The sequence below is a fragment of the Elgaria multicarinata genome, chromosome 1, assembly GCF_023053635.1.
Source record: "Elgaria multicarinata webbii isolate HBS135686 ecotype San Diego chromosome 1, rElgMul1.1.pri, whole genome shotgun sequence".
NCBI lineage: Eukaryota > Metazoa > Chordata > Lepidosauria > Squamata > Anguidae > Elgaria > Elgaria multicarinata.
In genome coordinates this window covers 171,520-199,134 of record NC_086171.1, presented here as the reverse complement: position 1 = coordinate 199,134, position 27,615 = coordinate 171,520, and the positions used below count along the sequence as shown (strand labels likewise).

Sequence of the window (27,615 nt, the reverse complement as noted above, 5' to 3'; positions counted from 1 at the left end):
AGTCGTTTGGGACACCATGAAGGCTGTAGTAAGAGGAATCTGTATTAGAGAAATGTGTAATTTAAAAAGACAACAGCATGCAGAGCAGGAGAAGCTAGAGATAGAAATTAGAAGTTTGGAGGAAGAATATTGGCAGGGTAAAAATAAATATAAATTATTAGAAATACAAGCTAAGAAGAAACAATTAGAAAATTTAAATTTAGAGGAGGTTCAAAAATTTTTAATGTACATGAAAAGGGAGTATTTTGAAAACAGCAATAAGAATTCTAGATTGCTTGCCAGGCTCACACAAAAGGAAAAAGCGAGAAACAGGATAGGAGCATTGAAGGATAATCAAGGGAATTATTGTCATACAATGAAGGATAAAATAAAAAAATTTCAGAAATTTTATCAGGAATTATATAAAGGTAAAGAAGTTCAAAAAAAGAAGTTGGAGGATTATATAGGAAGGTATATAAGGAAGGGAATAAAAATAGTACATAAAGAGCAAATGGAGAAGGTAATAACTCAAAGAGAAGTTGAAGATGTAATTGATCATTTGAAGGTGGGTAAATCACCAGGAGCAGATGGCTTAGGACCAGAATATTATAAAGTTTTTAAGGAGTTATTAATTCCGAAATTATTGAAACTTTATAACGCTATATTATTAGGAGAGAAGATACCAGAATCATGGGAACATTCATTGATAATATTAATTCCAAAACCAGACAAAGATTTGACTATCCCCGATTCATATAGACCTATTTCATAAATAAATCATGATGCCAAAAATTTTTCATCTATTTTGGCTAAACGGTTAAATAAATTTATATCAGAATATATAGGAGAAGATCAATGTGGATTTGTGGCGGGGAGGCAGATGCATAGTTTAGTGGGAAGAGTTTTAAATGTAATACATGCGATAAAAAAATCAAAGATTAAGGCAGGAATTTTGGCATTGGATATTTTTAAGGCTTTTGATTGTGTGAGCTGGCAGGCATTAAAGATTATTTTAGATAAAATGGGATTTTGAAATAAATTTAAAACTATAATAGAACACTTATATTCCAAAAATACAGCTGTAGTGGTGGTAAACGATGGACTCACTGAAAAAATACGACTAGCCAGAGGTACAAAACAAGGATGTCCACTCTCGCCGGTCCTGTTTGTAATGGTTATGGAAGTATTGGCGAATGCAATAAGAGATGATGGAGAGATAGAAGGAATTGGAGATGTAAGGGAAATAAAATTGAATATGTTTGCTGATAATACCATATTGACTATTAAGAATCCAATAAGAAAAAATAGATAGAATTAAACAACAAATTCTGAGAATTTGAAGAAGTTACAGGATTAAGAATAAATTGGTCTAAATCAGAGATGATTTTGTTTAATCATACTAAGAAGGAAGAAAAGGAATGGGAACATAAGGGAATAGAAATGATTGTTAAGGAACAGATTAGATATTTGGGAATTAAAATTACAAAAAACTTAGATAATTTAGAAAAGGAGAATTTAACGAGGTTAAAAAAAGAGGTATTAGAAAAATTGGAAAAATATAAAAGATTAAATTTATCTTGGTTTGGAAGAATAGCATTAATAAAAATGAAGATTTTAGCTAAGATAAAATTTGTGTTTAGGATGTTACCAATAAAAATTTCAGAAGCTGAGATAAAAAGTTGGCAAAATATTATTAACAAATATTGTAATGGAGATAAGAAAGCGAGGGTTAATAAGAATAAATGGTATTTAAGCCAAAAAAAGGGAGGATTGGGTCTCCCAAATATAAAATTATACTATGCAGCAAATAGGTTAAGACATATTGTAGAAGCAGTTATAGGAGTAGGAGATTTTGATTGGATGGAGGATAAAACTATATGTAATGTAGAGATGAGTTTGGAAAATGTTTTTTTTAAGGAAGGAGGGAGAAAGTGGGTTGAAAGTATAGGTAATCCACTCCTGAGGTTTCAATGGGAAATTTGGAGTAAATTTAAAGGGAAGTTGCTTCCGAGCAACTCTCCCTTGTCACCGGTAATAATGTTAAAGTATTTCCCAGAGGAACTGAAGGGTAGATTAAGTAAAATATTAAAAGAGAAAAATAAAATGAAATTAAAGGATTGGTTAAGAGATATAAACACAAGAGAAGATATGGAAGAGCTGTTAAAGGAGAAAAAATTATCTTGGTTAGAGTTTAGGCAATTAGAACAATGGAATAAAAAGTGGATTAAAGAAAATAGAGTTTGTAGAGAAATGACGAAGTTTGAGGAGTTAATAGTAAATAAGGAAAAAGGTAAAGGAGGTAGTATAGTCTTAAAAGGGTTAATGAGCAAAATATATAAAATATTGTTAGAAAAAGGGCTAATGGATAGCTCAGGAAAAATGATATGGGAGACAGATTTGAAGGTACAAATAGGGCGACAGAGCTGGGAGGGACTGTGGAAACAAAGAGTGTTGAGAAGTATGTCAGTGAGAATAAAAGAGAATTATTTTAAAATTTTGTGGAGGTGGTACCTAACCCCGATTAGATTGAATAAGATAAATAATCAGCATTCAGCAAATTGTTGGAGAGGTTGTGGGGAAAAGGAACGTATTTACATATGTGGTGGGAATGCAAATATGTACAAAGATTATGGAAGATGGTGTTTTTTGAAATTGAAGAAATAGTGGGAATAAAAATAGAACAAACACCAAAAATTGCATTACTGTCACTATTTGAAGATTTAAAATGTGGAAAAGAAATTAAAGAATTGATATCGAGTTTGCTGACTGCAGCACGATTGATGGTAGCTAGGAACTGGAAGATTCAGGGGGAATATTCTATTGAAGAATGGTATAGAGAAGTTTGGGATATAGCTATTAATGATAAATTGACTTGTAATATTAAGTGGAGGAAAGGTATAACCAAAATAAATGAGTTTGAAGGAATTTGGAAACAGTTCCTAATATTTGTGTTTTCTAAGGAAAGTGGGAAACCGCCAGCGGAAGAAAGCATGAGATTTTGGAAGCAGGAATAGATCCCGAGGTGGGGGGTGCACTTATATGTTAAGAATGCTTATATTGTATGATAGGATAGGTTATAGATAATATTTACTCATATATATGTACTCAACATTTACTCAAAATGTATGTAGTATGTTGTGTTGTTGTTTCTTTTTTGTAAGATGTTTATTTTGTGTTTTAAAATAAAAAATTACAACAACAACAACAAAAAAGCATGCTTCCGATTGGGATCAGGCCCTGCCCTATCTGCTGTTTGCTGCCCGGGACGCTTGGGGTTCTCTGCAAATGAGCTGGTGTTCGGGCGAGAGCTTAGGGGGCCTTTGAAGCTATTGAGGGAGGGGTGGGAAGGGCGGACCAGCCCCACACCCGTTTCAGTAGTAGCCTACATGCAGGAGCTGCAGAACCTGTTGAGAGAGGTAGGGGAGGCGGCACAGGAAAACTTAGCCCAAGCCCAAGAAGCCCAGAAGGGGTGGTACGATAGGAAAGCCAGCCAGTGCGTATTTCAGGAAGGGGGTAACGTGTTGGTGTTGAAGCCGCTGAAACCAGAGAAGCTTGCGGTGAAGTGGGAAGGCCCGTTGGTAGTGGAAAGGAAGTTGAATGAGGTTAACTACTTACTGAAGGATCCCAAGGCTCAGTGCCGTTCGAAGGTGTATCATGTTAACATGATGAAGCCGTTCCATGAGCGGGTCGTTCAGGTATGCCAGGTCGAAGAGGGGGTCTTGTTAGAGGGAGAGGTGGGAATTGATGTGCTAGCCAGTTACTGGGGGAGGGAAGGGCTGTCAGACATTCAGATGCCCGAGGAGTTGAACCCTGAGCAATGAGAGCAGCTTAAACGGTGCCTGGGGGAATTCCAAAGTTTGTTTTTGGGGCTGCCAGGGCGGACATCCCTGACGAAGCACTCTATTTGCACCGGGAACCATCCGCCCATTCAGTCCCTTCCCCATAGGCTGAATGGCAAGCAATTGGAAGTGGTGAACAAGGAGATTGAGGAAATGCTGGCTATGGGAATTATAACAAAGAGCCAAAGCCCATGGTCCTCCCCCCTCGTCCTCGTGGCTAAGAAAGATGGCACTGTCAGATTCTGCATTGATTACCGTAAATTGAACAGCATTTCCTCGGTGGCGGCTTACCCCATGCCACGCACGGACGATTTGATAGAAACGCTAGGGAAAGCCAAATTCATCTCCACCTTGGACTTAACTAAGGGTTACTGGCAGGTGCCGCTGGATGAGGATGCTGCCTTGAAGTCTACCTTTTCCACCCCTAGAGGGCACTATCAGTTCACAGTGTTGCTGTTTGGGCTCTCGAATGCTCCGGGAGGCTTTCAGAAACTTATGGACTGGGTTTTAGAGGGGCTGCAGGCTTTTTCGTGCGTTTACCTGGATGACGTGGCGGTGTTTAGTGAAACCTGGGAGCAGCACTTAGAACATCTGACCCAGGTGCTGGGGCGGCTTCGGGAGGCCGGGCTAATGGTGAAGGCCTCCAAATGTCAATTCGGGAGGGGAGAAGTGACGTACCTAGGACACCGAGTGGGGCAGGGTGCGCTAAAGCCCCTGGAGGCCAAGGTAGAGGCAATCCAACAGTGGCCTGTTCCCCAAACAAAAAAGCAGGTTCAGTCCTTTTTGGGGCTAGCTGGCTATTATCGCAGGTTCATTCCCAACTTTAGTCATCTGGTGGCCCCCCTGACTGACTTGTGCAGGAAGAGACAGCCGGTGAGGGTGCAGTGGATGGAGGCGTGCCAGCGGGCGTTTGAGGGGCTAAAGGAAAAGTTAAGGCGTGCTCCCATCCTCCGAGCTCCTGATTTTGACCGGCCGTTTGTGGTGCAAATGGACGCTTCGGAGGTGGAGCTGGGAGCCGTGCTTCTACAGGAAGGAGAGAGGGGCAGCCACAACCCGTCACATTCATCAGTAAAAAGCTGCTGCCACGGGAGAGAGCCATAGCTACCATTGAGAAAGAATGCCTGGGCATCGTGTGGGCTGTGAGGAAGTTGTGCCCCTACCTTTGGAGGTGGCCGTTTCAGATACAAACGGACCATTCCCCGCTGTACTGGCTGTCCCGGGTAAAAAACACCAATCAGAAGCTGTTAAAATGGAGCTTGGCGCTGCAAGACTATGAATTCACTATCACCCATATTAAGGGAAAAGATAATGTAGTAGCCGATGGGTTGTCCCAAAGCTTCGGACGGGAAAAGGAATTGGAGGGGTGGTGTGAGAAACCCCTGCCCCTGCGTGGGCGCAAAAAAGAGAAATAAAAGAAAAGGGGTCAATGTGTACATCAGTAAATTCTATGGGATAGAGAGATGGAATTTTCTAGAAATTCCATCTTAAGGGGGGAGGTGTAAGGGAAAGGTAAGGGTTAAATGGAACTTGGGACTGGAATGTATTTTAATTGTATTTTATGGTTCCGTAGGAAGAGATAAGGATGCCAGGCCAGCTGCAAGGGGGAGAAGACTGGAGCCAGTCCGGCCATAACTGTCTTGTCCTTGAGTGATTAAGCAGCCCGGGCGAGAGGTGTGAAGACACGCCACACATCAAAGCTGGAGGGAGGGGGGAAAGGAGTGAAAAGAATGGTATAAAGTTCCCCCCGGTGAAGGGAACCGTGGTGGTTGTCGGCTGAGATCGGTCCGGGGTGACGTAAGAAACTGTTAGCATTAGTTTTAGCTTGCCTGTTCTGGGTTCTTATATATGCATGCTTTTAATGTCTTTTATTCTGCTAGTCCCAATGTATTCCTACCCTTTTCCTAAATAAAAGGTCTTAAACCTCACGTTGTGAGCTGTGAGTGTCTGTGCCTGGGGATCCGTGCTAAATCCAGTTAAGAAACCAGCTAGGCGCTGGGCGCTCTCCCTTTACATACACAAAGTGTCCCAATAACAAGCAAACCAGGTCCTGTAAGCCCACCTATGTGTTTTTTAAAGTGTGTTTCCCCCTTTCCCATGGTTGAAGAGTATAAAAATAGAACAACTGGTTGGCCACTGTGTGAAGAGAGTACTGGATGAGATCGATCCTTTTTCTGATGCAGCCTCAGAGGCCTTCGTAGTTCTTATGTACTTCAACTCTGCAGTCTTTTTTGCAGTTGTGACTGAAGGTATGGCATTGACATAAGGCAAAGTATTGTCATGGAATCAAATTCTCTTTCCTTTACATCTCTGTTGAGATACATTTCAATATGTTCTTTGGCCCTTTCTACACCTAAGGGTATAGAGGAAGGGAGGGGGCGATCCGCAACTTACCTGCTTCAGGGATCGTCCCTGTGTGTCTAAATGGAAGCGCGATGTCCCAGATGGGAGGAAGTGTGTAGCTCCTGTCACGCTTGCCATTTTAAAAAAACAGGAGCTGGAGAACACGTGCACTCCAGCGCAGAGGTAAGTACAAAAAAAAAAAAAAAAAAGCCCCAATCTCAGACCCCTCTCCAAACCCAATGGGCCTGGGCTCCCCCATCCTGGCTCCTTCCCTCTGCTGACCCCTGCTACTCGAGGGGAGGAGGGAAGAAGTCAGGACAGGCGCCTACAGGACAGGCGCCTACATTGCCTGCAGTCCTCGGGATCTTCCCAGGACCACGGGTAAAACCGGGATAACTTAGGTCTCAATTATACAGGGAAAATGGAGGAATCATCCCTCCCTGCTCCTGGGATCCCCTGTGTGTCATTTGGATGCACAGGAATGATCCCAGGAAAAAAGGCTGGTGTAGAAAGTAGGGGTGTGCACGGACCCCCCGCTCCGCTTCACTTGCAGATCCGCCATTTTTCGGAGCGGGTCGCTCCGCCCCGCCCCCGCTCCGCCCACTTCCGCTCCGCTCCGCTCGGAGCTCCGGATCCGGATCCGGAGCTCCGTTTTTGCCCCCCCATAGGGTTGCATTGAAAGCTAAAAAAGTAAACAACTTTTTTTCCGTTGAAGTTAGAAACCTCACGTTTGGCACCATGACACCTCATGGGCGTATACACACACACGCCAAGTTTCAAGGCAATCCCATCATCCCCTGATTTTTGGCGAATTTTTGAAAATCGGGCACCCCACACACAACATCCCTGCGAGGTGGGCAGGGGAGGAGGGAGGGAAGGCAGGCAGGCATGCAGCTGGCATTTCTGGGGGCATAAGGAAGGGAGCCAAGGATAAGCCAGTAATGCATATAAAATGGAATAAATCAATCAATAAACAAAGGAGGGGTGGAATTAAAAGCAGCAGTGTTGCTCAATAAACAGCAAGAAGAATTAAAAAAAAAAGGCTATATCTGTCTTTTACCAGCAATAGGGGGACGTGCCCGGGGGAGGGGGAAGTAGCTGCCAGTTCAAGACAGCCACCAACAGCTCTGAGAAGAAGTAAAACGCTCACTTCAACTCATAACAGGCATTGCTCCACCACTGAAAAGTGACCATTCACTTCAACTCATGATAGGCATTGCTCCACCGTTTTACTCTCTTTGGAAGGCTCTATGGCCTTCCAGTGCAGGAGAGAGTGGGGGCACGTCCACGATGAGATGCCCTAGGGGAGCTCATCCCCTTGCACCACATCGATTCAGTTGTTCACCAAGGTTAGGGTGGGGAGCAGTGCTGTGTTTTCTATCTCTTATTCTTGGCTTAGTATATGATTTCAGGTTGTGTTTGTGCATTTGGTGGGGCTACTGTGTTAAAAAACACGGGGAAAAGCCCGTTCAGATGAAGAAAGAGAAGTTTCCCAGAATCCCAAGTTACCTGTTTTGCCTATGCCCTCCTCCAACTTTGGGATCATCATGACCGGGAGCTGACTCTGCCCCTCAGCCCTTTGAAAAAGGTATTTTTCCCGCCGATTTTTTAAAAACTTCTAGCCCGCGACCCGTACGATGCAGAAAGTTGAGAGTGGTCTCAAAATGACCCCCATCCACGACTCTCTGTGCACAAGAATTTTCAGAACGATAGCTTAAACCCCCCCCCAGTTATCCCCGATTCTTTCCCTCAATGCAATCCTATGGGCGAAAAGCCGAAACGCCGTTTGAGCCCCGCGGTTGACCCGATTTTTAAAAAAATATTGCACGTGAACCACAGCACGCAGAAAGTTGAGAGTGGTCTCAAAATGACCCCCATCCACGACTCTCTGTGCACAAGAATTTTCAGAACGATAGCTTAAACCCCCCCCCAGTTATCCCCGATTCTTTCCCTCAATGCAATCCTATGGGCGAAAAGCCGAAACGCCGTTTGAGCCCCGCGGTTGACCCGATTTTTAAAAAATTATTGCACGTGAACCACAGCACGCAGAGAGGTGAGAGTGGTCTCAAAATGACCCCCATCCACGACTCTCTGTGCACAAGAATTTCCAGAACGATAGCTTCAAAAACAATGTAGTTATGCGCGATTATTTGCCGCAATGCAATCCTATGGCGAAATGTTTTCAAGATGGCGACCGGAGCGCTCCGACTGAACTCGGAGCTCCGAAAAATGGTCGCTTCTCTTCGCCTTGCTTCTAGGGGGTCCGCGGTCCGCTCCTACTCCGCCTCTGGGTAAGGCGGAGCAGGCCAATCCGCTACTGCTTCTACGCTCCTAATCGGAGCGGAGCACATCCCTAGTAGAAAGGGCCCACCTTGTGCTCAAATTGGAGTAATATGGATTTCTGGCTGCTGCTTGTCCTTTTTTTTTTTTTTTAACACAGTAATGCACAGTTACAATTAGAACAATGGAATAAAAAGTGGATTAAAGATAATAGAGTTTGTAGAAAGATGACGAAGTTTGAGGAGTTAATAGTAAATAAGGAAAAAGGTAAAGGAGGTAGTATAGTTTTAAAAGGGTTAATGAGTGAAATATATAAAATATTGTTAGAAAAGGAGTTTAGAGAGAACTCAGAGAAAATGGTATGGGAGTCAGATTTGAAGGTACAAATAGGGCGACAGAGATGGGAGGGACTATGGAAACAAAGAGTGTTGAGAAGTTTGTCGGTGAGAATAAAGGAGAATTATTATAAAATTTTGTGGAGGTGGTACCTAACCCCGATTAGACTGAATAAGATGAATGATCAGCAGTCAGCAAATTGTTGGAGAGGTTGTGGGGAAAAAGGAACGTATTTACATATGTGGTGGGAATGCAAATATGTACAAAGATTATGGAAGATGGTGTTTTCAGAAATTGAAGAAATAGTGGGAATGAAAATAGAACAAACACCAAAGATTGCATTACTGTCACTATTTGAAGATATAAAGTGTGGAAAAGAAAATATAGAGCTGATATCGAGTTTGCTGGTTGCAGCACGATTGATGGTAGCTAGGAACTGGAAGATTCAAGGGGAATATTCGATTGAAGAATGGTATAATGAAGTATGGGATATAGCCATTAATGATAAACTGACATGTAATATTAAGTGGAGAAAAGGCGTAACTAAAATAAATGAGTTTGAAGGAATCTGGAAACAGTTCCTAATATTTGTGTTTACTAAGGGACGTGGGAAACCGCCAGAGGAAGAAACGATAAGATTTTGGATTCAGGAATAGATCCCGAGGTGGGGGGTGCACTTGTATGTTAAGAATGATTATGTTGTAGTATGATAATGTATAGGTAATACTTATTCAACATATAAGTACTCAACATTTATTCAATATGTATGTAGCAGTTTTGATGTTTTTGTTTCATTATTATTATTTTTGTAATGTTGTATGTTTATATAGTGTAGAAAAATAAAAAAATTATAAAAAAAAACAGTTACAAGATGGGGGATACTTGGCTCAGCAATACTACAAACGAGAAGGATCTTGGAATTGTTGTAGATTGCAAGCTGAATATGAGCCAACAGTGCGATATGGCTGCAAGAAAGGCAAATGCTATTTTGGGTTGCATTAATAGAAGTAGAGCTTCCAAATCACGGGAGGTACTGGTTCCTCTCTATTCAGCCCTGGTTAGGCCTCATCTAGAGTATTGCGTCTAGTTCTGGGCTCCACAATTCAAGAAGGATGCAGACAAGCTGGAGCGTGTTCAGAGGAGGGCAACCAGGATGATCAGGGGTCTGGAAACAAAGCCCTATGAAGAGAGACTTAAAGAACTGGGCATGTTTAACCTGGAGAAGAGAAGATTGAGGGGAGACATGATAGCATTCTTCAAATACTTAAAAGGTTGTCACAAAGAGGAGGGCCAGGATCTCTTCTCGATCTTCCCAGAGTGCAGGACACGGAATAATGGACTCAAGTTAAAGGAAGCCAGATTCCAGCTGGACATCAGGAAAAACTTCCTGACTGTTAGAGCAGTGCGACAATGGAATCAGTTCCCTAGGGAGGTTTTGGGTTCTCCCACACTAGAGGCCTTCAAGAGGCAGCTAGACAAGCATCTGTCAGGGATGCTTTAGGGTGGATTCCTGCATTGAGCAGGGGGTTGGACTCGATGGCCTTGTAGGCCCCTTCCAACTCTGCTATTCTATGATTCTATGATTCTATGCCCCCTCCCCCCCGGTAAAAGCTACTCATTACCAGTGGACATTGTCATCAGTAATTTGGGTCAAAGACTATTTAAAAATAGTCCAAAGACCCTAAGCAAGTATCCAATTGAATCCCTCAAGATGAAACCAACCATTCCATTTAAAGATCCATGGATTTGGAAGGAACTGTGCTGACAAATGTGTGCATGTGCGCAAGAGAGAGAGAGAAAGAGAGAGAGAGAGAGAGAGAGAGAGAGAGAGAGAGAGAGAGAGAGAGAGAGGGTATTATTAGACCCCAGGAATGCTCCCTCAATTGAGTCATGACCAACTATTGCTCAGTGTCAGATAACAGGCTAAAGGGGAAATATTTTGGTGTATAATATATCAGACAGGCCATACCTTAGCCTCTATGAAAATTTTATCCATAAGTGAAGTCTAAAACCAAGATTTTTCCATTCCTGACTTACAGATTTTTGCATTATGTATTCTCAGTAGAGCTCCCCCAAATTATTTCAATTATGGCTCTTTTCCCAGTCATTTTGAGTCCCTTTAGGACATAATTGGTGAAAGGTGACAAATTTATATTCCCAAATGAAGATTAAATATAGTCAACTATTTTTAAAAAATACAATTAGGGTGTTCTTTCAGTGAAAGCAACTTATTAAAGATGCTATTATGGCTAATAATTTTACTAGGGTCATAGGCTATCAAAAAAATGTATTTCTTTAAAAAGGGCTACCTCATTTATTCACTCCAAATTGTAACAACCAAACCCTCTGGCCATGGACTATAAATCACCATTTTTGGGTTACGCTAAAGATCCCCCTGCTGCCCAGTGATACAGATATCTGGGAGAAGCCATTAGGCTTTCCCCTATGACTCCGTGGAGCTCAACGAGGCTTCGCTGCTCACCTGCACTTCACAGAATGATTGGTGTTAAAGGTCACATTTAGAAGCATAAAATCCTTTCCACCGAGCAGAGTTCCTGAGTAGGGAGAGATGTTCAGGCAGAATTCCCAATAATTCGAGCAGCAAGTTCCCAGGGACTCGCAGGTCGCTTGGCATGAGCAGCTGGGCTGGGATGTCCCGCAGTGACCAGAGCAAGAGTCTTGGGCTCCTAGTTAGAAAGTGGAGATTAAAACAGCAAACACTGGACCAAGCATTGCCTCCCTCATGTACCAGAGTAACCAGACTCAGAGGGGAGGGAGTGTGTATGTGTGTCTGTCTGTGTGTGTGTGTGTGTGCGTGTGTGATTTTTCTTCTCTGTCCAACTCAAATGAAAACTTGCAGTTGACTCCAGTGGATTCCCTGAAGAACGTTTGGGAGAAGCGCAGCTCTGTGACAAGTTGGAACATAGAATTGACACATTCCAATTCCAGTTATCCCGGTTTCATCTACTGCTGATAAATGAGAGGTGTTTCCTGAACTATTCTTGAGTAAGCTTCTCGCATCCCTCACTTTCCAGGAAATGTCTCTGTGTCCCTTGTACTCTTTGAAAAGGACACTGAACTCGAACAGGGCACCTAGGAGCTATCACACACACACACACACACACACACACACACACACACACACACACACAGAGCGCTGTTGTGACCACTCCAAGCATTTGGCTCACTTTCCCAGCAGGAAGTCCAAAGGCCCTAAGCAACTCCACTGTCATATTGCAGCGATCTTTACTCCCAGGGGAACCACAGCAGTGGCTGCCCCAAATCCAGTTCCCTTCTGGGTCATGAGAAGAATTCGGAAAGGAACTCCCCTTCCATGAGGAACGATGTCCCCAAAGCTGAGCAGCTCGCCTCAGGTCATCCTCTGCACTTAATCAGCAACACTTTTGCTCAGTTATATGGATTGAAAAGTAAATTTAGTAAGAAAGAGCAGTTATGGGGGACAGGAATGAGCTGTGGATCACATTGTATGAAGATAGGTAGAATGTTCTGCTAGCCTAGACTGCACCTTTTACACTAGAGGTACAAAGTATCAATCACCTGCATGTGACCCACAAAACACCCTGCCCACAAAAGGTTAGAGATATGAACTTGCCTGCAGGATTTTGATCTTTCCAAGCGTGGCTGTTGTGCATAATAGAATCATAGAATAGTAGAAATGGAAGGACCTACAAGGCCATCGAGTCCAACCCCTTTGTGGATGGTTCGGTGATGCAGTCTCCTCTGGGGTGTGTGGGGTTCTGTTATGAGTTCTCTCACCAGCCACTCACCGTGTCCTTCTCCCTTCTCAGGCACTACTGCCTCAACAAGCCCTCCCTCCGCCCGCCCCCTGCCTTACAGTCCATTCCCCAGGTATGAGAAGAGAGTCACTTTGTTCTGTTCATGGCTTGGCTGCTTGGAGGAGTATTACTGATCGGAGACAAGTTGAAGCCTTCTATAGAGCTGGGGTGATTTCCTGGCTTAAGACTGAGAGGTTACTGTGCCATTCATCCTGTCCGTTGTGGTGGTCTGATGCCTCTTCTGCCCCCCACAAGACTTTGCCTCTGGGTAGAGAACTGGGTGAAGCCATGGGCTTCTGCCGCCCACATTCCCTCCAAGTCCCTGCTCCCCAGGCCCAGGGAAGGGCCTGGGCGGGCACATCTCTTGCCCAATGAATCCCCTGTGATCTGGTCACACAAGCACCTGAGCCTCAGCACCTCTCTGGCTGGCTTGCTGGCTGGCTGGCTGGCAACTCCCCTGAACCTGGAGCGGATCTACACAGAGTCGTCAGGGAGCCCTGAAGGCGCTTGTGTGCGGCTCCAGGGCGCCCCGAAACTCCTAGTGTAGATAGAGGCAGAGGCGGCGGCGGTGGCAGCGGCGGCGGCTCCGCATCGCCCCTTGCGGGGATGGGGCGAAAAGTTTCTGGGTTCTCCAGCCGCATCCTTGCCGCCGCCGCTCACCTCCACCGTCGTAATTCTATTCTTCTTTGCTTCCCCCGGCTCTGGGAAAGGAAGCGTGGGCTGCGCAGTGACGGCGGGAGAGCAGGAGGCCGTGGGTGGCGGACGTGCTCCGCCGCAGCCCTCTCCATCACCGAGTCAACGAAGAGGGAGGAAGGGAGGAGGAGGAGGAGGACGAGGAGGCAGCGAAGGGACTCCCCCCCCCGCCTGGGGTGGACACGCTGGAGAAAAAGGCGGTGAGAAGATGAGGTCAGGCTAACCCCGGGCCGGAGAGCCCGGAAACGTTTCGCCCCGTCCCCGCGAGGGGCGATGTGGGGCCTCCTCCTCCTCCTCCTCCGTCTCTATCTACACTAGGAGTTTCGGGGTGCCCTGGAGCTGCACGCAAGCGCCTTTAGGGCGCCCCGATGACTCTGTGTAGATTTGCTCCTGTACTAGGCAGCCCTGAGGAACCATGCTAAAGGCAAGAGCAACGGCTCCCTCCCTGCTGAGAGGGCCTCTGCCCCATTTAGACAAATGTGTGCATCTCTCCCTGCCTCTCTGCCCTGGGGGACAGGGCCGGCCAGGGCCAGATCTACGCTACTGCTTTAAAGCGCTTTATAGCAGTTTTGACAACTGTATGCGGAGTGTGTGCTGGGTCCCAACAGTTGTCAAAATTGTTATAAAGTGCTTTAAAGCAGCAGTGTAGATCCTGTCCAGGATGACAGGAGCAGAGAAAAGTGCAAGGAAGCCAGAAGAGAGGCAGAGGCACTTGCCAAGGCAGAACTATCAAGAGTGTGGCTTCTATGTGTGCTGTGGCTTCTTTCATCCTCTTGAACATCTTTCTACATGTTAAAACCATTCAATTTGCAGCTTAATCATCTGGGATGAGTGAATATGAAATTGTACCTACCTGCTTTCAGCCAAATGGTCATGTAGAAAAGAACGAAGGCAACGGCACTGCTGTGGCAAAAGAGGTTCATTCTTGGTTCAGGGATTGATCTTCCCCTCAAGTTGCTCTCCAGAAAGGAAGAAATCCTGGCAGAGCTGCTTCAGAGGGAGAAGCGATCCTTGGACTTGTTGTAGCTCAAAGGTTCTTTAAGAAGTGCTGACAAGAAAGAGGAACAGCAGGTCACATTCTTTTATAACGCCAGGAGCAGCAACGCCTTTCCCCTTCTTGCTCGGAGGTAAATAGCAAAGCAGCGCAGGGCCAAAGCAACAGCTGTGTGGCATGGCATGGCATGGCATGGCATGCAATGATGATGGCAGACGGTGGTGGCAGCAGCAACGGGCAGGCAAGCAGAGCTTTGCTTACCTCCTTGTTCTGTTCCTTGGTGGAGAGGGATTTTCCCTAACCAGCACTTGGAAGCTGGAGCATTGATGGCCTTTTAGTTCACTTGAATAACTAGAAGTACAAATAACAACAACTATAACACTGACCAAGCAATTGTGATTCTGAGACTGAGCCGTACAGATGTCTTGGCCGACCACTTCCATCAGCACCAGACAGCATAGCCAATGGTGAGGTCATCCCGCCCCGTTGGCTCTCCTGGCCACAGCTGATGGGAAGGCTGGCCAAAACATCTGGAGGGCTGCCCGTTGTCCACCCTTGTTCCGAAAAACAAAAAAGCTTCATCAGTAAATATCTGTTCCACAAATAGGAGATGGAGAATGAAAAGCAAGAATTGAAAATGGGGGGAAACAAACACAGAGACAGTAGAAAGCAGTGTCAGGTTATGAACAAAAAGACAACCTTCCCTGGAGGGACTCAAAAGAATCGTCCTCACTTTTTCTCTGATTCCAGATGTTTATTTCTCATGCAAAAGTCCATAAATATCAAAGTTCTTCTACTTGGTTAGCTGCCTCTGTAATCTCCCCCGCCCCCTCGCCCCAACACAACATGTGTAAACGTGAGACTCTTTCTTCCCTGACATTCTGAGCCAGTCTTCACAGACCCTATCTCTTGACTTTTCTCTTTGTTTTTCCCGTTCTTTGCAATACTCACAACTATTCTTGGAACACTCCCCTGCCCCTTCTCTGCCAATACATGTATCCCCCCCCATATTGAAATATAGATAAACTGAAGAGATGCCAATTGTTATGGGACAGAAGAGAACCCCCCTCCCCCCATATACATAAGCCTAATTCTTTCTAACATATCCATAAGGTTTTTTTTTAGCAAACAGATTTGTGGATTCATTAGCATACCAACACCACTTTTTACAATCTCTGTAATCATAGGCAAAATTTTCTTCTGATACAAATATTTTAACTGTATTTATTTATTACAGATTTATTTTATCCACCCTCCCTCCAAGGAGTTTTGGGTGGCATGCATGGTTCTCCCCTCCACTTTATCCTCACAACAACAACTTTGTGAGTGGATTAGGCTGAGAGCCAGTGATGGGCCAAAGTTGCCCAGCGAGTTTCATGGCTGAGTGTGGGGATCTGAATCAGGGCCTCCAAGTCCAGCACCCTAACCACTATACCACATCCTGGGACAAGCATTCCAGAAATGAGTCACCAACCCAAAACATGTGTATCCCTTCTGTTCTATCAATTAACTTCTATTGGTACCATTTGGCTCCGCTATTGACTCATAGCTGTCATTACTCCTGGACAATATTAGGCACAGCCAATCCTCCCATCTTAATTTTCTGTTGCACTTATTGCAATTATTGCTGTCTTATTGTTCCAAAATGCAGAGCTGGCCCAAGACATTCAGCTGTTTGTACCAGAGTCACTTAGGGGCAACACTTTAAAAATATTGCTGCACCATCCACTTCCTGCCTTCATCCCTCCCAACTCCAACACCGCCTAAAGCAGCTCACATCACCCTGCAGAATGGCAAGGCTGTTATCAATATATGAAGGGGTTAAATGTACACAAAATAGTAAAGAATTAGTAAACAACTTATTAACTGCAGCTAGATTAATAATTGCCAGGAACTGGAAGGAACAAAGGGATTATCAAATAGAAGAATGGTATAAAGAAGTCTGGGATATAGCTATTAATGACAGACTCACGAGTAGTATTAAAGTTAAGAGAGGACTGCTGAAGCGAAATGACTTTGATGAGGTTTGGAGACAATTTGTTAAATTTGTATTAGGAAAAGGGAAAGGGAGTAAACCGTCGCGGGATACACTACAATTTTGGAAAGGAGAATAAGGGTCCCAGGGTGGTGGGGTGTACGAGATAGTATTATATTATTTCAATGTTCTTTTTTAATTTCATTATTGTGGTATATTAAGTTGAAGTAGTGTGATTATTGTATGTCTTATAAAATGCATATATATATATATATATATATATATATATATATATATATATAAAGAATGGCAAGGCTGGAACAATGAAAATGAAGCACACCTTCAGTAGAAGAATTAGACTTAAATTTCTCTGGTTAGGAATATAAGAAACTGCCTCATATTGAGTCAGATCCTTGGTCCGTCTGTGTTATGCCCCACTGGAGAAATCCTCCTCCTCTAAGAACATCAGAAGAGCCCTGATGCTGGATCAGACCAAGGGACCACCAGTCCAGCATTCTGTTCACACAGGCCATAGCTAGACCTAAGGTTTAACCCAGGATCATCCCGGGTTTGTCCCTGCCTGAGTGCTGGATGCCCTGTGTGGCACTTACATGAGCAGGTTTGACCCCAGGACAATCCTGGGATAAACCTTAGGTCTAGCTATGGCCACAGTGGCTGACCAGCTATCTACAGGAAATCCATTAGCAGAATGTGAGTGTAACAGCCCCCTCCTAACCATGTTCCCCAGCGACTGGTGTGCATAGTCTTCCTGCCTCTGATATTGAAGGTATCATAGAGACATGAGGACCAGTAGCCATTAATAGATGTCTCCTCCAGGAATTTGTCTAACCCTCTTTTAAAGCCATCCAGATTGGTGGCCATCACCACATCTTGTGGTTGTAGTAAACCCCATAGTTTAACTATGTGCTGTGGGAAGAAGTCCTTCCTTTTATCTGTCTTGAATCTCCCACCAATCTGTCCTGAATCTCCCACCAATCTGCTAAATGTGGATCTGAATTGGGTCAGGGGAGCTGTGGATTGAGGCGAAGCAGTTCACTTCCATCCGGAGCTTGGAATGCAGGTAAGTGGGGGGGGAGGGGTGCTCACCTGGCGACAGCACTGCAGTCTGTACGGCAATGGCAGTGGAGCCACGTAAGGGGGCAGGGGGGAGGTGGGCTTACCTGGCGCGGTCTGGCGCAGGGTTCAACTGAGGCCCAGGCTTGGGCCTCAGTTGAAGCCGGCGCTGGACCGTGACGGCTCCGCCTCTGCAGTCCATGCGGTGATGGCAGCAGAGCCAGGTAAGGGGGCAGGGGGAGGGGGCTTATTCGGCCCCCATTTTATCCCCTCTTCCCCACTTACCTGCCTCCGCCATCCGCCATGGAAGCAAGTAAGTAGGGAAAGGGGGGGGGGGCAAAACCTTGAGCTGCCCCTCCGGATCTTGCTCCACAGAGTGGAGTGGGGGAGGGTCGCATCAACCTGAAGCAGTTCAGACCTGTTCCGAAAGTTCCAGATCGGGCCACGAAGCGGTTTGGGGGGGCGGGTCCGTGCACAGCCTTAGTGGAAACATGTCACCTATTTTAACAATGCAGCAGTGGCATCTAGTGTCCAATCACAGTATTGCTATCGAAATTTCTCTCTAAAGGACTAAGAGCTCCATCACACCTACTTTTTTCCTCTGGTTTGAGTCTGTGGTTTCCCCCTCCATTTCCTTAGTGACTCGAGCTCTGGGCACTTTCATGTCTGTGCGTTGTTACGCAATAATAATAATAATAATAATAATAATAATAATAATAATTATTTCAGCTCATGTATCTTTTCACTTGTATTGCTTCTGTGTTAGTGAAATCTCCCACCCCACCCCCTATGATCCCCCCTGCAGTTATTTTTTAATATATATTTAATTTTTTATTTATTTCTGTACAAATACAATAGTACACTTGCCTGAAACCCTGCAATTATGGTAAAACAACACACAATGCTTTCCCCTAAGATCATATTAAATAATAAAGTGAACAGAAAGTATTACAATTAGTTTCTGGAGATATTTGTGGTCAATGTTGGCATGGCAACAGGAAGCTGACATTATTCTGGTCAGGAAACCTAGACATGCCTACTCAGGAGTAAGAACCATAGAGTTAAATGGGATGGAGGTGGCCTTGCTCACCTTCTCTGTAGAGCACTCGGGTGCCCTCTCTCCCTCCCCTTTCATGGCTGAGCAGTTGAGTGGAGAACCATCCCACCCTTGGTATTATTGGTGCTGGGAAGCTTACTGTTCTGTGCGCTGGTGCAGTTGGGGGTCTGGGGATCTGCAAGGCTCCATTTCAGCATCGACACGAAACTGCTGAGTGAGGAAATCAAGGTATGCTGTGTGCAGTGTCCTCAGTATGCTGATCACACCCAGCCGCAGACAGATTAACAGTTTGTTCACCAGTGTTTGTACCCAACAAGGTTTTGTGAATGGCATTTTTTCCAGTAATTATTGCTGTCTGTATTTTTTGCATTTCATTTCACTCTGACCTCACTGTTTACAATAGGGGTGTGCACGGACCCCCCGCTCCGCTTCTCTTCCAGATCCGCGATTTGCGAATCGGGGCGCTCCGCTCCGCCCCCGCTCCGCTGCGGAGCTCCGGATCCAGATTGGAGCTCCGTTTCCCCCCCATAGGCTTGCATTGAAAGCTAAAAAAGTATACAACTTTTTTTCTATTAAAGTTAGAAACCTCAAGTTTGGCACCATGACACCTCATGGAGGTATACACAAGCACGCCAAGTTTCAAGCCAATCCCATCATCCCCTGATTTTTGGGGATTTTTTGAAAATTGGGCACCCCATTCACACCCCTTTCGATAGCTCTGTCAATTTGCACGTTAGAAACCTCAAACTCAGCACCATGATAGCTTATCCAGGGATACACATGCACGCCAAGACTCAAGGCAATCCCCTGATTTTTGGCGGGGCTCTAACCTTTTAACTCACCCCAAATCAAGTCCCATTTTACAACTATGTCAATTTGCACATCAGAAACCTCACCTTCAGTACCATGACAGCTAATCCATGTGTCCACATGGATGCCAAGTTTCAAGCCAATCCCATCATCCCCTGATTTTTGGGGAATTTTTGAAAATCGGGCACCCCATTCACACCCCTTTCGATATTTCCGTCAATTTGCATGTTAGAAACCTCAAACTCGGCACCATGATAGCTTATCCAGGGATACACATGCACGCCAAGACTCAAGGCAATCCCATCATCCCCGGATTTTTGGGGAATTTATGAAAGTCAGACACCCCAGTATCTGCAGACAGCTCAATGGGCCCATTTCAAAGGAAATCCCAACATGCCATGAATTGGGGAGTAGAGATAAACCTAAATATGAATCTTCTTCCACACTTGAAAAATTGATTTGGAACTTGAGCACAGGAAGGACTTCTCCCCTGAGTCAAAGCAAGACACACAAAAACCATCACTGCGAGGTGGGCAGGGGAGGAGGGAGGGAAGGCAGGCAGGCAGCAGACATTTCTGGGGGCACAAGGAAGTGAGCCAAGGATAGTTTCAAAGCCAGTAATGCATATAAAATGGAATAAATAAAAAAATAAATAAACAAAGAAGGGGTGGAATTAAAAGCAGCAGTGTTGCTGAATAAACAAGAAGAAGATTTTTTTTTAAAAAGGCTATATCTGTCTTTTACCAGTAAGAGGGGAGTGGACGTGCCCAAGAGGAGGGGGAATCATCTGCCAAATTGACTGGTCCTGTCTAGGTGCGAGTCTTTAAGAAGCAAATGATCACTTCAACTCATGATAGAGTGGGATGGGTGACTGCATGAACCCTCTGTCGCTGGAATGGTGGAGTCGTGCTTAAGGGCTGTTTGGATCTCGTCCTTGGGTGAAAAGAACATTGATCTAACAATAGGCATTCTCTGATTTACCTTTGGAGGGCTCTGATGGCCCTCCAAGGACAGGAGAGTGCACAGGGCATGTCCATGCCCTAGGGGAGCTCATCCCCTTGCACCACATCTATTCAGTTGTTCCCCAAAGTTAGGGTGGGTAGCAGTGCTGTGCTTTTTCTATCTCTTATTATTGGCTTAGTATATGATTTCAGGTTGTGTTTGTGCATTTGGTGGGGCTACTGTTTTAAAAAACACTGGGAAAAGTCTGTTCAGACTAAGAAAGAGAAGTTCCCAGAAGCCCAAGTTACCCGTTTTGCCTATCCCCTCCTCCAACTTTGGGATCATGTGATCAGGACCGGGAGTTGACTCTGCCCCTCAGCCCTTCGAAAAAGGTATTTTCCCGCTGTTTTACCCGATTTTTCCAAAAATTCTAGCAAGCGAATCGCAGCACGCAGAGAGCTGAGAGTAGGCTCAAAATGACCCCCAGCCACGACCCTCTAAGCACAAGAAGTTTCAGAAAGATAGCTTAAAAAACAACAAAGTTATCCCCTATTCTTTTCCGCAATGCAATCTTATGGGTGAAATTTTTCAAAATGGCGATTGGATCGGTCCACGAAAAGAGAAGCGCTCCGTGTATGGGCGCTTCTCTTCACCGTGCTTCTACGGGTCCCCGGTCCGCTTCTACTTCGCCTCTGGGCAAGGCGGAGCAGGCCAATTCGCTTCTGATTCTCCGCTTCTAATCGGAGCGGAGCACATCCCTACCAATGGCTACTAGCCCTGATGGTAATGTGCTGCCTCCTGAATCTGAGGCAGTAACCCTGTGCGTACCAGTTGCTGGGGACCATGGGTGGGAGGTTGCTGATGTACCATGTCCTGCTTTGTTGGTCCCTGGTTGACAGCTGGTTGGCCACTGCGTGAACAGAGTGCTGGACTAGATGGGTTGGACTCGATGGCCTTGTAGGCCCCTTTCAACTCTGCTATTCTATGATTCTATGATTCTATGGACCCTTGGACTGATCCAGCCTCAGGGCACTTCGTATGTTCTGATGTTCTCTTGTATAGAATTTTTAGTATGGTAGTACTGGAAGAAATCAGGTCTGCCACTTTGAGCCTCTCTCAAAACAGAGATTGCAGACTGAATGAACGAGTCACTGGTGGGTGTTGCAGTCATTAGACTACACCTCACATTCTGAGACGAAGAAGCAACAGCCGGACCCTCATTTCTGAAAACATAAAGTAATTCAGGTCTACCTCTTGCCATGGCCAAAGTGTGCAGGTTCGTGAGCAGGCAAAGAAGAAAAATAAAGAGAAACACGACAGCCCTTATATTAGCAAAGCCAGAGATTAATTTTAGGTGGAGCACTAGGTAAAAGTGTCAGTTGAAGCCAAATTGTGTGATATTACCTAGTGGTTGGAAGGCATGGCAATCTCAGAACGGTAGTCCCTCTTCAGGTGGTACAAAATACTCTTCCTCTCGTGGTGGGTTCTGCCCTGAATGGCCAAATTGGGTATTTTCCATCCGCCAGAGTTAGAGAATCCAGCAGACAGCTGCCAAGCTCACAAAGCCCAGGAGGCCCACCGCAGATGCAAACCGGGGTGCCCGATGCCCAGTGCCTATAGAGGGAAAGACAAAGGCTGGTGTTGCTGTGGTCAGAAGAGACCCTCCCTGAGGCTGCCTTGGGGAATTGGTGCACACAGCAGGAACGGAAGGCCAGAATGGCAGGGCCAATTCCAGTCTAGCTGTGCCTTTGCTAGCAGTGCCATGCTGCGTCAGGAAAGAATGGAAATCTACAGGTGAGGCTCTACTGCTTTTGTAGTGATGAACTTTGTATTTATGGAATTCAAATAAGACCTCTTAAATGCCATGTCCTGACAGAAAGGTGACCAGGAGTGGTTCCAGATGGAGGGCTCCTAGAGGTCCCAGACCAAAGGCATTGTGCAGCTGTTCCATCTTTGTGGTATGCCGATGTAGGGAAAAAACCGCACCAATAAGCGTGGATGTTAAAAAGAGAAATCAACTCTAGTGCTTGATAAACATGTTAAAAACTATTTTATTCTTTAAATCAAGCACCAGAGTTGATTTCTCTTTTTAGCATCCCATCTTTGTGGTAGTCAGTGATGTGAGTTTTCCAGAAAATTTCCCATGCAAATTAACAGGCATAGGAAAAATCTGGGTTTTGCACTGGAAAATGTTCTGATGCCCACGTGCAGGGGTGGGAAGCTTGTGGCCCTCCAGATGTTTTGGCAAGATGCAGAAAAGCACCATCGGTCAATTCTGTGCAGGCACAACAGCGGCAGAGATGTAGGGTTTTTCAGCATCCTTCCCCATGACAGAGATGTTTCCTCCAGCGGCGATGTGCTAGCCTTCGTCCCTCCTCTTTCATTGCCCTCGGCTGCCTGCCAAACCAGAGAGCTGGCCTGGCTCTACTGAAGGGGAGCAGGTGCTGAGGAGCCATCCTGCCGCATGGCCATTTCCATATTTCACAGCCCAGCCGGGACTTTGACAGTATCACAGACAGACAAGGCAGGAGACTCCCCAAACCCTTTCCATTCAGAGCCATCAGGCGACTAGGGCCAGATCTGCACCAAGCAGGGTACGGCACTTTGGAAACAGTTGGGAAACTGTATATGGAGTCCTGTTCGGGGCCCCAACAGTTATAAAACATTTTAAAGCAGGAGTGTAGCTCCTGTCCGGAGTAGTCCATTTTAACTGCAGAGGTTTAAGCCACCAGTCAGTCTGAAACTAACCAGGAAGCGATCTAACCATGACGTTGGAATCACATGAAGCGACTCCACCCTCGGAGCACCAACGCCGCTGGAACCAAATGCCAAAGCAAGAGCATTGCCCTACCTCATGTATGGGGCCAGATACGAACTGGTTGTCCATGGCTGTCACGTCGGACATGAACTCCTGAGCCACTCCTGAGCTGAGTGACCTCAGCATGGACATTGAGATCCTCCATCTTAAGGAGCCTGACATACAGGAGCTTTCATGATCATCTACAGAATCTGATTCCACAGTAGCCATGTCTAAAACAGGGATGAATCTGCAGTTCAAGATGAATTCAGTCCACGTTTTTTCATAGAACTGGACGCCTTTGCTGGCTGAACCTCCGAAGAGGGTCCTGCTTCAGCCTACACCTTGCACAGAAGCGCCTGGCTTTTCCGCTTTCATTTCGAGATGGCCTCCCCCCAACCCCCGGTTGACCTCTCTCCTGTGAAAATATCTGCTACCTGGAGATATGATGCCTCTCACGCTTCGTGCTTCTTGGTGTGGCGACATGCCAGTGCATGCACGCGCTTAAGTGGCCACCAGAGGGCAGCAGCTCCCCACGTGGAGGAGACCTGTTTAGCCTTCTGCCACCAAGCAGGATGAAAGGGGCTAGTCACCTGAGGGAGGTGCTCTGCTGGGCCTTCCTGCAAGACAGCTGTGGCTGGTGCTGCAGCGGAAGGGTTCCTTCTGCAAGAGACAGGCTGGGGGAGGGGGGAGGGCACTGGGGTTCCCTCTGTCCTTGGCTGCCTGTCTTCCCACCACATGGAAAACCCAGCCCTCCCTGCTCACAGCTAGAACATGCCTCTGAGCACAGCACAGGCCCAGGCAGCAGATTTTGCATCACTCCCCACCCCCTGCTCTTGCCACATGCCGGAATCCCCTGGAAGACACATGATTCAGTCATCCTGGGCTGTGGACTGGTTGGTTTGGATTTCCGGTCCCTCCCTGGGAGTTGCCGGTGAACATGGAAATGCCTTTGTTGTTTGTAAACTCTTCCTTTAACTTTGAGTGGGTGGGAAAGGGCCAAGACGGGACGAGGCCGCGCTGCAGAGCCCCTGGCACACCCCAGCCCACCCCAGCCCCGGCAAGCTGCTTTGGTGAGTTATCCTGTGCTCCTGATAATTTAGGAACATAGAAAGCCAGAGCCCCTTGGTCCATGTAGCCTAGTAGTGTTGACACTGACTGGCAGCAGCAGCGGTTCTCCAGGGTTTCAGGCAGGCGTTTTTCCAGCCCTACGCGGAGATGCTGCCGGGGATTGCACCTGGGACCTTCTAGTCCCCGTCTTTACAGAGACGCTTTGGCGACAGGAGGCGCCTTGCACCCGCACTTGTCTTCCTTCCCAGCATCTACATGGGAAGGAAGGCAAGTGCAATTTTTCCTGCCTGCACCTCTGGAAAACAAAAAGAACAAACAAACAAATGGGAGGAGGAGGAGGAGGAGGAGGAGGAGGAGGAGGAGGAGGAAAGGAACGGGGCCGTTCCTCCTCCCCTCCCTTTTTTTTAAAAATAAAATAAAAATCCTAATCTCTATCTGTGGAGCTCTGCAGAAACATATAATAAAAATAAAAAATGTGGGGCGGGGGGAAGGAACGAGGCAGCAGAGAAGGACGCGAGAGGGACTGGGAGAACCCCTTCTCCTCCTTCTGGCTGCCTCGTTCCTTCCCCCCTTTTATTATATGTTTCTGTGGAGCTCCGCAGATAGATATTAGAAAATTTAAAAAAGGGGGGACGAACAGGCAGCCAGAGGGAGGAGAAGGGGTTCTCCCAGTCCCACTTGCGTCCTCTTCTGCTGCCTCCTTCCTTCCCTCCCTCCACGTTATTTTTATTACATGTTTCTGCACAGCTCTGCAGATAGAGATTAGGAAATTTTAAAAAGGAGGGGGGCCCATGGCACTCTCACATGCACACACCCTCACACCGGCTGAGCAGAGAGGAAGAGTAGAGAAGCCAGAGTTGAGCAGTCCTCTGGGGTGGGGCTCTGCTCCTTGTTAGTGCTTGCTCTGCTCAGTTCCCTGCAGTTCATCAAATGGCCCAATCCGAAGCCCTTGGACGGTGCTTCCGCAGATTCTTTCCCCCTCCCTCTGCCCCTGTGCAATGTATCAGAAGGATAACTGTCCTGGTGTTTTTGACAGGGCCTTGAGACCTATGTCTTTTGCATCCAGACGCAGAGACAAGTTGGGGTTTTGTTAGGTCAAGTGTGCTGAAATGGTGGCCGCTGAACTTGTGTGAGAAACCTCTCCTGGGAATAATGTGTGTGTGTGTGTGTGTGCTAAAGTGCCACCTACCTGCATTTGGCACGCAGCCAGTGGGGCTTCCAGACCACGTGCTGTTGCCCTGGCAGACTCTTGCTGCAGGACCTGCAAGGGTGTACCCAGGATCGCAGCGGAAGTGGATGATGGAGCCGGCTAAATAGTTGGTTCCGTCTTTCCTGCCATTTGCGGGGGGAGCCAGCCAGCCGCAAGAAACCACTGAGGCTGAAATGGTGGCCGCTGAACTTGTGTGAGAAACCTCTCCTGGGAATAATGTCATTGATTTCGTAGCCCTTTGGTCAAATTCAGGATGGCTCTTCTAATGGACTTAGAAGCCTATGTTGAACAATTGCGAAATGACGGCCAATTGAAATTTACTTTGGGCGCTGACAGTTTGTCCAAAATAAGTTATGAAACTTAATGTGTTAGTTGTAGAACGTGAAATGGCATATAGTTTAGTATGTGGATCAACCTTCTAACACACTGATGTTATGAAAATGAATTTTTAAAAATTAAAAAATGGCTGCCAGAACCATTACATTTCAATTAAACATGAACTAAACTTATCATTTTGTACTCAGAACAACAATATAACACCTGCAGTTATTGTAGAACAACTCTTCACAACTTCAATTTGTTTTTATATCTACTATTTATGCATGCTTTTATATCAACATGGCTTTTTAACAAAGCTTTTAATGGCTAAATTCACTAAGCCTGTACATAGTTTGAATTGTTTGAATTGGTTTTAAATTCTATACTGATTTAACTTATTAATGGTTTAATTTGTTTTTAGCCATGTATATTTATTCTTTTATATAGTTTGCATGATTTTATCTGTACACCACCCTGAGATCCTTGTGATATAGGGTGGGATACAAATGTTGTAATAACTAAATAAATAAATATGTTAACTATTTATGTTTAAGATACAGTAGAGACAAAATAAATACAATTCCATGATCACATTACAGAAGGTAAACAGCTGCAAGTTGCCCTGAAGTTTTGATGGAAACTAAAACAGAAAATGGAAGGACTGGGGGTATATTATAGGTGCACAATAGACAAGACACAGACAGGTGTAAATGACATTTCAAGGGGAAATCTTGGGCAGCACAATCCTACTACCTGATGAGGACCAACTCCAGCATTGGAGCTCCTGAGATATCCAGACTGTCCAAAGAAGCCTGGCTGGGTCAAAGAGAGGAAGCAGTGGGGATTTTGTTTTCTCTCTTCCATCCTTGCGAGGGGTGTGTGTGTGTGTGTGTGTGTGTGTGTGTGTGAGAGAGAGAGAGAGAGAGAAAGAGAGAAATCAGTGATGAGACTTCCAGCACTGATGTAAATCCCCCCACCCCCATTCTCGTGTTGGTGAGGTCCGTGAGGGGTCTGGCAGGGACCTCTCCTGGCATGCTCAGGGACTGCCCACCCACTGTTTCATCTTGCACTGAGCCCACAATTTCTAATTCCAATCTACAGCTCTCCTAGTTTACGGGAGAGCAGTTACTTGACCCAATCCACCAATGCCGTCTTCTATGCATGAGACTGCTCCTGAGTAGCCACAACTGGCTCCTGAGTGGGGAGGGCAAGCCAGTCTCCAGCAATGAGGCAAGGCATCTGTCCTCATAGGCAGCAGCTCAGATGCATCACCAGCAGCAGTGCAAAGGTGAGGCTGAGCATGACTGAGGGTGCAGCAACAGAGAACGTGGGTGCTGAAGGGTCCACGCAGCCATCCTCTGAACTGCCAGGAGGGGATATGGGGGGGGTCTCCATGGTTTATCTCCCCTCTTCTCACAATGGGCATTTCTTTTAATGGGAAAGGGGTGCCCCCTAACCCCTTTGGCAGTTTGGAGCTTGAGTTCAATGTGCTTCAAGGATCTGTAAGGTTTGCCTGCAGGATGTTTTGATGAACCTGGGAAGTGGCCATACAAAAGGCTGCCAGTTTTGTGACCTCAGTAGGCAAAGGGAGTTTTAAAATACATGTCCAGCACCTGGAATTCTCTGAACCATCCAACAGTTAAAAGTAAAGGCCCCTGTCTATATTGGACAACCATCTGTCAGGGATGCTTTAGGGTGGATTCCTGCATTGAGCAGGGGGTTGGACTCGATGGCCTTGTAGGCCCCTTCCAACTCTGCTATTCTGTGATTCTATAATTCTATTATTCTATTTCAGATAAGAGTTCTCTAACAAGAAATAAATACAGATAAAGATGTGTCATTATATCTAGGTAGAAAAATATACTGCCCTACCAAGTTTATTCCTATGTCTAATCATTTTAACAACAAGAGACAAAAGTACATTTTGTTTGTTGCCATCCTCTTCAGAGCAGGTGAGCTTTTATTTCTCCTTTGCAATGAATGATGCCTCCTCCAGCTGCATGGAATTCGGAGGGCGGGTGGATGGAAGGGCTCCAGGATGCATCAGATCTGGCGTCAGTCTCTGCATGGGAAGGGATGGGTGTTAGGAGTGTTATGCAGGGT

At 45.9% G+C, this 27,615-nt stretch overlaps 1 protein-coding gene across 2 annotated transcripts in view; it reads right to left on the bottom strand.

Moving 5' to 3' along the window:
* SUSD2 (sushi domain containing 2) overlaps window positions 1-14,365 on the bottom strand; it is a 52,178-nt gene extending 37,813 nt beyond the window's left edge. For both annotated transcript variants that reach the window (XM_063139813.1, XM_063147427.1), the window contains exons 1-2: window positions 14,118-14,365; window positions 11,257-11,461 (exon numbers count right to left, since the gene is read on the bottom strand). In XM_063139813.1, coding sequence (XP_062995883.1) covers window positions 11,257-11,461; window positions 14,118-14,187 — 275 coding nt within the window. In that variant the 5' untranslated portion in view covers window positions 14,188-14,365. The remainder of the gene's footprint in view (window positions 1-11,256; window positions 11,462-14,117) is intronic.
* Window positions 14,366-27,615: the final 13,250 nt, after the last annotated feature.